The sequence below is a fragment of the Diplotaxodon limnothrissa genome, linkage group LG6 (assembly GCF_057381915.1).
Source record: "Diplotaxodon limnothrissa isolate DT_005_m linkage group LG6, D_limnothrissa_male_GT1.1, whole genome shotgun sequence".
NCBI lineage: Eukaryota > Metazoa > Chordata > Actinopteri > Cichliformes > Cichlidae > Diplotaxodon > Diplotaxodon limnothrissa.
In genome coordinates, this window is record NC_140601.1 from 22,614,927 (window position 1) to 22,629,184 (window position 14,258).

Below are 14,258 nucleotides of genomic sequence, written 5' to 3' on the forward strand. Positions count from 1 at the left end.
GCAAAAAACAAAAACCAACAGAATGAGCAGGAAAAAAAAAATGCATTTAGTATTTACTGTCATATTCCCATATATCATTGTGATGTTGTTTATTCTATTACTCTTGTTCTCTTCTGCTTGTTTTCTTTTTTCTTTCTCAGCAGGTGATCCAGGTGATCGATATATACATTTTGATCATTACCAAAGCAAGCCAAACATCTCCATGAATATACTACTGTAGATGACTGAAAGCAATACAAACTTAAAAAATACAGTCCAAATATGTCCATCTCTTTTTTGTTCAAAAATTAGATACCTTGATGTCCTGTCAGTGGTTTATGAACTCATAACAAACAAAAAAAGCATTACTTACTTATGTAAGTGAGTAAAAATTGAGTACAATGTGTTGTGTGTTTGTGACAAAGAGAAGAACAGTATTTTCTCTGATGATATATTATTTGACAGACAACAACTTGTAACCTCAGTATTTGAGTTGGAGAGTTTTAATCTCATTAGTGGTTCCTGCTGCAAAACAATTACAACCCTGGACTCAGCAAACATATATTAAAGTATAAGTCTACTTTCTCTGCAATACAAGAAGCAAGATATACTGCACAGCAAGGACACTCTCACTGACAGGGAGTCAATACTACTCTTTATAGCCCCCAAAATTTACTGCCTAGCACAGAAGATCTCCTACAAACCGCTGAATTTATTTTTTACTTATTCACCTCATCAAATGAGAAAAACATTATTATGCAAGAGCAGTTATGAATAGTATCAGCCATTTTAAATACACTTTTTTAATGCACCAACTAACGTCATTCCAGACGTCTTATGCTCCATTCAGTTCTGATCAGTATGAGTGACTTCATAATGAAGACGAAGAACAGGAAATGTACTTTCCTTTCATGAACATGGGCTCCCTTACAGTTAAAAGCAAGCAGAGACACACAAATAATTTCTAATCTTTTTATGACCAAGTAAATGTATCTGCATAATCAATGGCTATTAGTCCTTCGTTCCTCAAGAATCAACAACTATGTCTTGACTGAAGACATTACTACATCTGGGGTTCTCATTGATATGTACAGAGGAAGAGGGCTAACAGCACAGTCCAGCTGTGAATAAAGCAAAGTAAAGTTACAGTTTAAAAATTCACAGTTTCTATCATTTTCTCTGGGTATATTAAAGCCTTTCCACTTTACACAGCCTATTTACTATTCTGGCTGGTTTCTCTTCTTGACTCCCATATTCCCCTTCCAGGATGCTTAAAGTTTGCATTGCAGTAGATGAAAATACCCTAACTTCTTGTACCTGCTTCTCAAGGCCAATTTTGCATATTTCTTTTTTTTTTAAAGAAAAAAAAAAACAATGCCATCGCTTGCAGCATAAAAAATGTTTACTATATCAGAGGCATGCTGCTTTCATACACAGTGATAAAGTAAGCCTTTCTGTTTTATTAGTTAGGACTTGCCCAGTACTGTTGCTGAGGTGGGAGAGGCTTGGTCTTGATAAATGAGGCTGCTATCTCCAGCAATGCCAGTGTGAGCCTGTTTGTCTATCCTCCTGAGGCAACCTTTTATTCCATCACACACTGAATCATCCAAATTGACAAGAAAAACAATCATAGTGTCTGGTTTGTATCCCAAAATGTTTCACACTTCCAGTGCAATTGCAGAAAAGATGAACTACCATAGTTAGCTATTGTGCTTATTCCCCTGGTTGTGTGGAGAATGGATTTTGCCAGAGTATGATCTTTTTACTGTTGCTGCACACAAGATGAATAAATGATGAATAATGTGAACTGTAATATCGATCATTTCAAAAAGGTAAATGGACTTGTTTTTATATATATAGCGCTTTTCTACTCTACCTGAGCACTCAAAGCACTTTATAAATCTTGCCTCATTCACCTATTCACACCCACTGATACAAGCTCTTTTTTCTATGATTTTTCTAAGTAAGTCAAAGGAAAATGTCAGAAAACCTGAAAACAGTCATCAACTGACTTCATATGTTGGCTAAATTAATAACTATCATCTTACTAAATTCACACAATCAGAATGAAGCTTTTTAGATTAACCTAGGTTGTCACTGAAGCAAAAACAGCTAAATATAAATCAGCAAAAACAAATGACTATGTCAGAAGACACATCATTTAAGATTTAATAATGATCACTTCATGTTAAAACTCTAAGCTCATCAGCTTTCTGTCCTAGTAACAGTAAGCAATTACCTAGCTGTCATTTAGATGACCATGCATAAGAGAAGCATAGGATGTGACTGACAGATGTTGGAAAAATAATAATACACAAAACGCAACACTAAATTGAAACCAGCAATTCAAATTTTCAATACTTCCTACCTGCAGACAACTTACTGTAACCTCAGGCCGACTTGAAATTACACAGTCATTTGGAAAGTTCAGATATTTGATGCCAGAAAACTAGAGAGACTCTGCCAGTTCAAAATGCACGTCTGGGTTTTCTTCCAGGTAAACAGCGATGGTGGTACATTATTAATTTTAATGTAATCCTTTTAAAACAAATAAAGCCAAAACCCATAAAGTTTATAGGCAGAGAAAAGCAGAAGGATGGTAAAGTTTGATGGTCAGCAATAACTCAGGCTTAAAAAGACTGAACTCATGCTGCATATACAGTTATCGTCTCCCTTTCATTGCATGAAACATAAGAAACAATACAAAAACATTATTAATGCTAATCATATTATTCTATTTGGAATTTACCTTTTCTTCTGTTTTTAGTTTGGAGTTTTTGGTGCAGGAAAGGCACAAAGTCAGCCGTGTCAGGAAAAAGAAAACAATGATGCCCAGCACCAATGTGACTGCAGGATGTTCAGGATTTGCAGATGAATAGGCTACAGATTAATTTTTACTCAATACGTGGCACTTCATGTCATCTTCAAGGTTATTTTAGTGGATTAGAAAATGGAGGCATGGTTGCACTGATCCTATTCAATACTTTTACTACCCTGTCAAAGGCTTTTTTTGGTTTGACATTGATGTGAACATCAGAGCCCTGAAGAAACTCATTTTACTGCAGAGTAGTTCTCTGCATTTTTTTAAGTAGCAAAAAAACACCCTATAGGTGATTTTGCTTTCAAGGGCTACAGGACTTTGTTCACTTCACTCATGCATGAAAAAACAGACATGTATGTTAATTCATTATAGTACTCCTTTTATGTTCATTATATCACTTTATATCATAAGATGGCAAAACAAATGAGTAATAAAAATATATACATACTCATCTCCTTTACAAGCTAAATATTTATTATTTAGAACAAAGTAATCAATTAAAAGCACAATTGGCATCACTTTTAGGTGAACATTTATTTACAAATATGCAAGAAAATTTCCATGACCCATGATAATCTTAGTACACTAAGTAGTTTATATAGTAAGTCCCTTCCATACTGAAAAAGGCTTCTTGGAGGAGTTAGGTAACAGACATATATACACTTTGGTCATTAAACTAAGATGTTACCAAAACATCATATCTGCCAATATTAGTTATTTGCCAATGTATCAGTATCTGTATTTATAACATCTGATAAATAATAATTTACAAAATGAAAAAACAAACAAACAAACAAAAGCCCACAGACACAGCACACTTTCATTACGTTTTAACTGATGATGTTGCATAGTCTACATCTTCCCTTTTGGCAACATGTGTTTGGAATGGCACATGCACAACAACCCGCTGATTCCAGCAGACTTGGACAGAGTCGAAGTGAGTAATCCATCCAAGTTCTTGCAATAATAAAACAATATTCAAATTTGTTACGTTTCGGTGTTGTCAGTTTTTTGGTTTTTTGCGTGACTGTCATGTATTTCCTGCTTTACTTTGAAAGTCTGTGTTATCTTAGTGTGTTCAGTTTACGTTTCCTTGTCTCGTCAGGTCTAATTTGCCCCAGCTGTGTTTCCCTCCTGTGGTCCATTCCCTGATTGCTCCTTCTATGTATTTAAGCCTTGTGTTTCAGTATGTCATGGTCGCGATCTCCCCCCGTGTTGTAAATAAATAGTTTGTTGTAAATAGCTGTAAATGGGTTTTGTCAATACCTTCGTTTTGAGACACTTCCGTTTTGGGAATTTGGTGGAGAGCTTTAGTGGGGTTTTTTGTCGTGTGTTTTTTCCTTATTTTTATTTTCCTGCGTTGCACGCCGGTTGCCTAGGCCGGGGTGTAACAAATTACACTGTCATATTATCTTAATAAGGAATCATAAATAACTACGTATAACAACTGTTATGTTTATGTTTCATATGTGCAAACAGATGACACATATCTAAATCACCAAATATCCGTAACAGTCTTAAAAATCCTATACTGGTCAGGCCCTAACAGCAAACAAGACAACAAGCTTCACCTCGAGTCATCGGACCAAATTAAAAAAAAATCCTATGTTTGTTTGATTTCAGCAGAACATTGTTGAAACACCGTCTGTACTTTAATACCAATGATCTGTCTTATTTCAAATAGACTCTTTCTTTCATCACTTTTCATATGTATCATGCAGAGATTTTCAAAGCTGATGTAATGAAAACTTTCAACTGTTCACTTATTTTTATGAAGATTTCTGTTTTTCCCCTGGCCACTAAAAGAGGGAACAAATAGTTGGAAAACAGTAAATAAAACGTTATGTGACTTTAGTGTAAAGCCTCATAAGAGGAAGAGGAAGGCATCCTTCGAGACCTGGTCCCACTTTTAAGTCAGACAGAAGGATTTTAAAATGGTTTGACAGAAAAGCTCAAAGTTCAGATAAACCTAGACAATATAGTAATCTTTTGCTTACAATAGCAAACAGTAAAGGTTGGACATAGGAGAAGAAAGGGCTATGTAGTGCGGTTGTAACAGATAAAGCTGGCAAAAGTATAAAATCAATACTTGAAACATTCTCTGGAGAACCAAACAGTAAACAAACTGAGCCCCAGCCTGTGAGGAAATTTTAACCTTCACAGATCCAATATCCACAACTACCAGTGGGTCGGCCCTGCAATAAGGCAACTTTATTAGGCCATCTTGGGGGAAAGAAAGTATGCCTGCTGGAACAGACTCAGTGGGATTCTGTATTTTTAGGATTTGTAATTTTAGGATTTCTGTGAATAAGCCTCTTGAAAATTCATTGTTGATTTCTGAAAAAACTCACTGAAACATGTGAAAATGCATTGTATAGTTCTGCCTGCAAAATATAATATCCTTCACCAACAAACAAAGAAATCTTACACAACAACCAAATAGAATTTGAGAAAGAGAAAGTAGTAGTCTTAACAAATGTTGACACGAAACACACAAAAAAAACAACAACATAGTGGTTCGCAGGAGGAGCAAATGAAATACAGCCCCAGCAAAAGCTGACGAAAGGAATGAGATTCAAAGAAAAGATCTAAGCTATCATAACATTGCAGAGACCATTCATTAGAGGAAAGGGGCTTGGTTAAAAGTACAAAGCACAGTGCAGTAGGGCTGGACAATTAATCATCAGAAAATCGCGATCTCAATTCATACTTATGTGCGATCTCATTTCGAAATGACAACAACTAAAAGAAACCAACAAAAAAAAAAAAAAAAAAAAAAAAAAAGATGACGATTGTACCGCATTTTGATCCGGGACATAAGCTGCATGAAAACAAGCGCTCACTCTTCCTGCTCAATAAATGACAAGGGCGGAGCTTTATACCACGTGATACAGAAGTCAGCTGGCAGGGAAAAAAGCACGTGAGAGATGATAAAGGCCAAGAGTGACAGGAGAAAATCCATCCCGGTCAACCACCCAAACATCATTAACGGGAACCTTATACAGCGCTTCCCCATACCCATCGAACTCCCGCAGGCACAAAGAAATTACAGAGGCTATCACTTATCACATGACCAAAGATATGGCTCCCATCAACACTGTTGAAAACGAGGGATTTTGGAAAATGATCAACACCCTAGACAAACGCTACACAGTGTTGTCCCGCAACTATTTTAAAAATGTTGCACTATCTGCTCTATACACGCAGTGTCGAGCAACGGTGGAGACAGAATTACAAACAGTACAACATTTTGCGGCAACGACAAAATGTGAGACATTTATTGTTTTTGTGTTCAGTCTCAACTGTTACGAAGTTGATGTGCAGTTAATAAGTGCAATAAATATTTATATTGGAAAAGAAAATCGTGAGAGAATCGTGATCTCAATTCTAAGCAAAAAAAATTGTGATTCTCATTTTATGCAAAATCGTGCAGCCCTACAGTGCAGCCAAGCAAAGAAGCTTGGATCTTTGGTCAAGGCTGCTGGAACATTTGATGATAATGAATTTGTAATTATAATATTTATTGTTGGGCAAGACAAATGTGTTTTGGCTATGAGCCATTACCTTCCCTAAATCACAAGTGGGCTGATTGCACTGATAACCACTCAGAGTGGAAATAAATAATACAAATTCTAGAGATGCACTAAATGGCCAGGAACCAAAATCAGATGATAAGGCCTGGACCTGTGACCGGATGGTCAGCCTCCAACATGTCTGATGATGAGCCAGTCTGCTTCATGCATGAGCAAAACAGCAATGCAAATAGATCTGTGCACACTCACAGCCATATGCTAACATGTTGTTAGCATGGAACTTTTCAATGTGTGCAAAGGAACCTAATGAGAAACTTAAATAACCTTCAATGACTTAAACATGGATATTTTAATAAAGCTAACAAAGGCAAAGTGGCTAAAGCTAAAGCTCATCAGAGCCAGTTGCAAGCCAGCAGCCTCGGTATGAGCAAAAGATAAAAGCAGTTGTGAGGAAAATTATGGAGATAAGTGAAAAAGTGAAAAGGATTGATGTCATCTTATTTGGTAACTTTATAAACATACTGAATAATGATGCAGAAACCTCACATTTGCATTGTTATATAAATTCGCTTTTGTTTAAAAAGATTTAAATAAGTACAACATTTGTACTCATTTACAGTTAAATATTTGTACCAATAATAATAGACCACTTTATTTTCACTTTAAGCTATAAAGCACTTTATTGCTATAATGACTATAATGAATTACTTTTATTATGAAAATAATAATTTGTCTTCAAGAAAAGTGTTTCTGTTTATACTTCCAGGTATAGTTCTTAAATTTAAATTGGAATTGGACAAGTAAATTGCAATTGGTGTGTCTCTAACAAACTCTTATTAGTCAGTAATCTATTTGAAATGTTCAAGTGATTAAAATTTGGAGTTGAACGTGTTACTATTTTGTATTTTACAATTGGTGATCACACAAGTACAATCACCAAGGATGAAACAGCAGTTCATGCCATATTCTGTGCCAGCCTCTGTGCCAGCCTCTCTCTTCACATGTTGCCTCCTGTGAGATTCCTGACACCCCTCCCCCACCCATCACCTTCACTCAATACCAGGTTGAGATGCAAATGAGGAGACTTCACTCAGGCAAGTCTGCTGGACCAGACGGAGTGAGTCCCCTTGTCCTCAAGACCTGTGCCCCCCAGCTGTGTGGAGTCTTTCATAAACTGTTTATGCTGAGTCTGAGTCTGCAGAGGGTCCCGGTGATGTGGAAGACATCATGCCTCGTCCCTGTACCAAAGACGCCACGTCCCAGTGGCCCCCAGGATTACAGGCCCGTGGCATTGACCTCCCACATCATGAAGACCCTGGAAAGGCTCATCCTGGACCAGCTGCGACCCATAGTAAGACCACACCTGGATCCCCTTCAGTTCGCTTATCAGCCTCGTCTCGGAACTGAGGACGCCATCATCTACCTGCTCAATCATGTCTACACCCATCTGGACCAGCCGGCGAGCACTGTGAGGGTCATGTTTTTTGACTTTTCCAGTGCTTTCAACACCATCAGGCCGACCCTCCTGGGTGATAAGTTAGCAGCGATGCAGGTGGATGCTTCTCTGGTGTCCTGGATTGTTGATTACCTGACAGGAAGACCACAATATGTACGTCTCCCACAGTGTGTGTCTGACAAGGTGATCAGCAACACAGGGGCACCACAGGGGACTGTCCTCTCCCCCTTCCTCTTCACCCTCTACACCACAGACTTCAGCCACTGCACAGAGACATGCCATCTTCAGAAGTTTTCTGATGACTCTGCGGTGGTTGGATGCATCAGCAGGGATGATGAGACAGAGTACCGGGCTGTGGTCGACTCCTTTGTCACGTGGTGTGAGCAGAATCATCTGCAGCTCAACGTGGCAAAGACCAAGGAACTGATCGTGGACTTCAGGAAGACCAGGAAACACTTGACCCCTGTTTCAATTCAGGGGGTCAGTGTTGACATTGTGGAGGACTATAAATACCTTGGAGTACACATTGACAATAAACTGGACTGGGCTAAAAACACCACAGCACTTTACAGGAAGGGCCAGAGTCGTCTCTATTTTTTTGAGGCGACTGAGGTCCTTCAACATCTGCCAGAAAATGCTGAGGATTTTCTATGAGTCTGTTGTGGCCAGTGCGATCCTCTATGCTGTTGCATGCTGGGGGAGCAGGCTGAGGGTCGCAGATGCCAACAGACTTAATAAACTAATCCGTAAGGCCAGCAATGTTGTGGGGATGGAGCTGGACTCCCTCAAGGTGGTGTCGGAGAGGCGGATGCTGTCCAAGATAAAGACAATGTTGGATAACAGCTCCCACCCACTCCATGACATGCTGGTCAGTCACAGGAGCACGTTCAGTGAGAGACTGAGATTACCGAAAAGCACCACTGAATGACACAGGAAATCATTCCTGCCTGTGGCCATCTCCCTGTACAACGCATCCACTTAACACACTGTTTACTGCTACAACTACACATGTTTCTTTTCCAACTATTTATTTATGAGTGACTTATGTATGTATGTATGTATGTATGTATGTATGTATATATATGTATATATTGTACTATTCTTAGTTAGTGTATTGTCTGTCTTGTCTTAATGTTGGTTTAAAATGGAGCACTGTAACAAAAAATAATTTCCCCCAGGGATCAATAAAGTATTCTGATTCTGATTCTGATTCTGATTCATGTGCTTGAACCAATTCTTTAAAAAGCATTAATCACTGTAACACATACACATTTTGTTTTGCTTATTGTTCAAGGTTTGAGCCTTTAAACCATATTTAACACATGCTAGAAGTCAGACAAAACGTCTCTGATAAAACCCTCTGTACTAAGGAGGAGTGAATCCTCCTCAGCATGAAGGATTGTAGTGTTGCATACATTTTCTGGAAAAAAAAGATGTGATTTCTTCAGCAGCTTGTAGCTGGAGGGGTTATGATGCTCTACCTCTTTAAAACACCCAAAAGTTCTTCTATTCCAGGCAACACACATAGCGAGGTCATGGTTTTTACTTGTTTTTTTTCCTCTTCTGTAGTGAGTCTTTTGACAGTGTTTTGGGATTGTTATGCTGAAATATTCCTGTTCTGTTGAGCTTCTGACATTGTTACCCATATTTTCGGTATAGCCATAGGAATTCAAAGTGCTATCTCCACAAAAGCTTTTGGCATTCACGCAGCCTTGTACTGCTGCATTCTCACCTCAATGCTTCACTGTCAGAACTATGCAACAATGTGGCAGTTCTGGCCAGGTTCACAGTAAGTGTGCTGGATCAAATCTTATACAGAGAGATTTATCTTCATGTCACCTGACCATAGAAAATAATTCCAATATACAACTCATTTTCTTGTTCTTTAGCAGAGGAAACTAAGGTTTTTTTGTTTGTTTGTTTGTTTGTTTGTTTGTTTGTTTGTTTGTTTGTTTGTGTGTGTGTGTGTGTGTGTGTGTGTGTGTGGGGGGGGGGGGGTACCAAAGACCATAAAAAGTTTTTCTTTAGTTTGGCTTTTTGTTTGTTTACTTTGGTTTGTTTTTTCTGGTGCAAAATGTGTTCCCCTTGCATCATTACCTTGTTTATCTTTTCTCACTATTCCACTGTTTTCTTTCCTTTTCTTTTGTTACCTGTCTGTGTACATGTTCCTGTTCCACACTATTGTGTGTGGTATTCATTTTCTGATTTAACTTTCTGATCTATGGTTACAGTCCCTTTTCTTCAGCCAGAACACTAGCTCAACAAGTTATGGCAAATACTTAAATACTATCTTTTTTTTTTTCCTTTTCTTTCTTTAAACCAACTTGTCTGCTCTTTGGTTTACATTTGGCTCCTCTTCCTTAAACTGAACGTTAGAATTAGTGGCACTGTGACTTGTTGTTTACCTGCTAAACATAGCTACAACTATGTTTTGACTAATGTTCCCCTGGTCACTAACCTTTCCAATTTCGTACAGGTAAATATTTTCCATGTGGAGTTTCTCATATTCATTGCTTTCATAATTATTTATTGCTTATGTATCAGTGGTTGCACATGGTTTACAGTGGGGCAAAAAAGTATTTAGTCAGCCACCGATTGTGCAAGTTCCCCCACTTAAAATGATGACAGAGGTCAGTAATTTGCACCAGAGGTACACTTCAACTGTGAGAGACAGAATGTGAAAAAAAAATCCATGAATTCACATGGTAGGATTTGTAAAGAATTTATTCGTAAATTGGGGTGGAAAATAAGTATTTGGTCACCTCAAACAAGGAAAATCTCTGGCTCTCACAGACCTGTAACGTCTTCTGTAAGAAGCTTTTCTGTCCCCCACTCGTTACCTGTATGAATGGCACCTGTTTGAACTCATCATCTGTATAAAAGACACCTGTCCACAGCCTCAAACAGTCAGACTCCAAACTCCGCCATGGCCAAGACCAAAGAGCTTTCGAAGGACACCAGGAAAAGTATTGTAGACCTGCACCAGACTGGGAAGAGTGAATCTACAATAGGCAAGCAGCTTGGTGTGAAAAAATCAACTGTGGGAGCAATCATCAAATGGAAGACATACAATTGGGCGATCGTGGCTCAAGAGTTGGGAGTTCGCCTTGCAATCGGAAGGTTGCCGGTTCGAGCCCCGGCTTGGACAGTCTCGGTCGTTGTGTCCTTGGGCAAGACACTTCACCCGTTGCCTACTGGTGGTGGTCAGAGGGCCCGGTGGCGCCAGTGTCCAGCAGCCTCGCCTCTGTCAGTGCGCCCCAGGGTGGCTGTGGCTACAATGTAGCTTGCCATCACCAGTGTGTGAATGTGTGCGTGAATGGGTGGATGACTGGATATGTAAAGCGCTTTGGGGTCCTTAGGGACTAGTAAAGCGCTATATAAATACAGGCCAGGCCATACAAGACCACTGATAATCTCCCTCGATCTGGCGCTCCACGCAAGATCTCATCCTGTGGGATCAAAATGATCATGAGAACGGTGAGCAAAGATCCCAGAACCACACGGGGGGACCTGGTGAATGACCTGCAGAGAGCTGGGACCAAAGTAACAAAGGTCACCATCAGTAACACACTACAACGGCAGGGAATCAAATCCCGCAGTGCCAGACGTGTTCCGCTGCTGAAGCCAGTGCATGTCCAGGCCCGTCTGAAGTTTGCCAGAGAGCACATGGATGATACAGCAGAGGATTGGGAGAATGTCATGTGGTCAGATGAAACCAAAGTAGAACTTTTTGGTATAAACTCAACTCGTCGTGTTTGGAGGAAGAAGAATACTGAGTTGCATCCCAAGAACACCATACCTACTGTGAAGCATGGGGGTGGAAACATCATGCTATGGGGCTGTTTTTCTGCCAAGGGGACAGGACGACTGATCCGTGTTAAGGACAGAATGAATGGGGCCATGTATCGTGAGAGTTTGAGCCAAAACCTCCTTCCATCAGTGAGAACTTTGAAGATGAAACGAGGCTGGGTCTTCCAACATGACAATGATCCAAAACACACCGCCCGGGCAACAAAGGAGTGGCTCCGTAAGAAGCATTTGAAAGTCCTGGAGTGGCCTAGCCAGTCTCCAGACCTCAACCCCATAGAAAATCTGTGGCGGGAGTTGAAAGTCCGTGTTGCTCGGCGACAGCCCCAAAACATCACTGCTCTTGAGAAGATCTGCATGGAGGAATGGGGCAAAATACCAGCTACTGTGTGTGCAAACCTGGTAAAGACCTATAGTAAACGTTTGACCTCTGTTATTGCCAACAAAGGTTATGTTACAAAGTATTGAGTTGTATTTTTGTTATTGACCAAATACTTATTTTCCACCCTGATTTACGAATAAATTCTTTACAAATCCTACCATGTGGATTCATGGATTTTTTTTTCACATTCTGTCTCTCACAGTTGAAGTGTACCTCTGGTGCAAATTACTGACCTCTGTCATCATTTTAGGTGGGGGAACTTGCACAATCGGTGGCTGACTAAATACTTTTTTGCCCCACTGTATATTTTGTTTTTTTATCATTTCAGTATAGTTTCTACAAAGTCTTTCTTTTGCTTCTTCAACAGAGAAAACTGTTGGAAATACTACAGTTATTGAAAGGTGACACACTTTTGAATCATTTTACCTTTAACAGACTCGACAGTGATGAACTCATTACTATACAGTGGTCCCTCGTTTATTGCGGAAGTTTTTGGGGAACATTTTCACACTTTTCTCTCTTGTTTAAACACTCTCAAAGTTCAAACCTTCGTAGAAAAATAAGTCCAGTATTATAGAATGAAACCAAAGATCAAACCCTGTTTTGAGGGGTTCATATTCAGGGCCCAGAACATGGGAATAGAGCAGCTGCGAGAGAATTCAACATTAATGAATCAATGGTAGTAGCAAGCAAGAAGAATGAGTTGAGTAAAGTTTGACTTATCTGACTGTTTTGTTTTGCTTAATGCGCCTTATAATCAGTTGTGCCATATGCTCTGAAAAATACGGTAATTTCTACCTTCCTTTAGCATGTCTAGAAGTTCAACTTTTTGTGCGATGGTTAGCATATTCCTCTGCCTTTGGGTGCTACCGCATTTTATCGACACAGTTGTGTTTGTTGAGAAGAAAACTTACAAACATACAGTACAGCACTTCAGAGTCACACTGCTAGCAATCGAATATTTATGTAAATTTGACAAGCTGAACGCATTCTTTACTGTAAAGGAGACACAGCACGAGATTGACTGACAATGGTCTACAGCCAGTCAAGACGCAGAACACGATGCGCTGTTAAAAAAATAAAATACAATAAAAAAATATCAGTGAAACAGCGAGGCCGCGAAAGGTGAACCGCATTATAGCGAGGGATCTCTGTATATAATATAATATAATACTATAATAGACAAAACAAGAACCTGAAAGTGAATCTACTAAATAGAAACAATATTCAATTCTAGTCAGAAACTCTGTCACAATAAGCCAACGTGATCAAAGTCTGCTTCAGCCATCTGTTCAGCTTAAAAGGCAAAGTCATTTGCGATGAGCCAAAGTCCCTGGCTGTAAACCAATACAGTTTAACAACCTTGTAACAAGTGATCCAGCCAAGGTGCAACCAGAAAGTAATTGCTGCTCTGATACTGAACTGTAACAATTATAGCTTGTTTACTTGTTCATTCATATTGACACCATTAGACTTCAGAAATTCTCCAAACATTATTTACTGCAAACAAATGAGTGGATTACCAAAAGTTATGACTTTGCTCTGGCTATGGCTGGTAACTTAAAACCGTTTGTTATGTTTATGTCATAGATTTATCTACCTGTGTCACCAGGGGCTCCAGAAGCCGCTCCACAGTCAAGGTGCGAATTTCAAGACTCTTTGGGTCCCATTTCAATAGGATAGGGGAGGTGGCGGTCGTCATGGTCTCTGTTAAAAACAAAATAATTAAAAGTTAGAAACATAACATAAAATGTATTGGACATGAAAAAAAAATCTTACAATTTGCACAAAGTAAATTTCCCCATGTGCTATTGAAGGTATTCTGGGGTATTTACATATATAATGTGTTCAAAAAGCAATGTTTTGCTGATAATGGTACAGGGGGGCAGAATTAAAAACGTGCAGGTATGTATGTAAAGCCAGCCAGATGATAAGTGCACAAACACAATAGGTTTCAGAGTGGGTCAGGCTTTTGATGGGGGGGTAGCCTTTCTACAGCAGCATTGTGTTGTGGCTCGTTTCAATGGAAGGCAAAGTTTCAGTGGAGTCTGGAAACAGCAAATGCTGGCTCTGCACATAAAAAAAGCTCAGTCAACAATCCCATCAAACCATCAATGAAAGAGTGGTCACTTCTCTAACCTTAAGACAGTGTAATTAACTTTAATAATTAACACCACCAGTACAATATATGTCTGCTAATCTGTAATCTACTGAGTATAGCTGTAATAAATTCAGAGAGAACTCTATTGTGTATCACTTTAAAGGTATTTGTCATTCTGT

The 14,258-nt window shown here is 39.1% G+C and overlaps 1 protein-coding gene across 1 annotated transcript in view; it reads right to left on the reverse strand.

Moving 5' to 3' along the window:
• The window catches only part of ctnna2 (catenin (cadherin-associated protein), alpha 2), a 358,241-nt gene that overhangs the window by 308,880 nt on the left and 35,103 nt on the right, over positions 1 to 14,258 (reverse strand). Inside the window, exon 2 of the mRNA XM_085355934.1 lies at positions 13,579 to 13,685. Coding sequence (XP_085212060.1) covers positions 13,579 to 13,680 — 102 coding nt within the window. The 5' untranslated portion in view covers positions 13,681 to 13,685. The remainder of the gene's footprint in view (positions 1 to 13,578; positions 13,686 to 14,258) is intronic.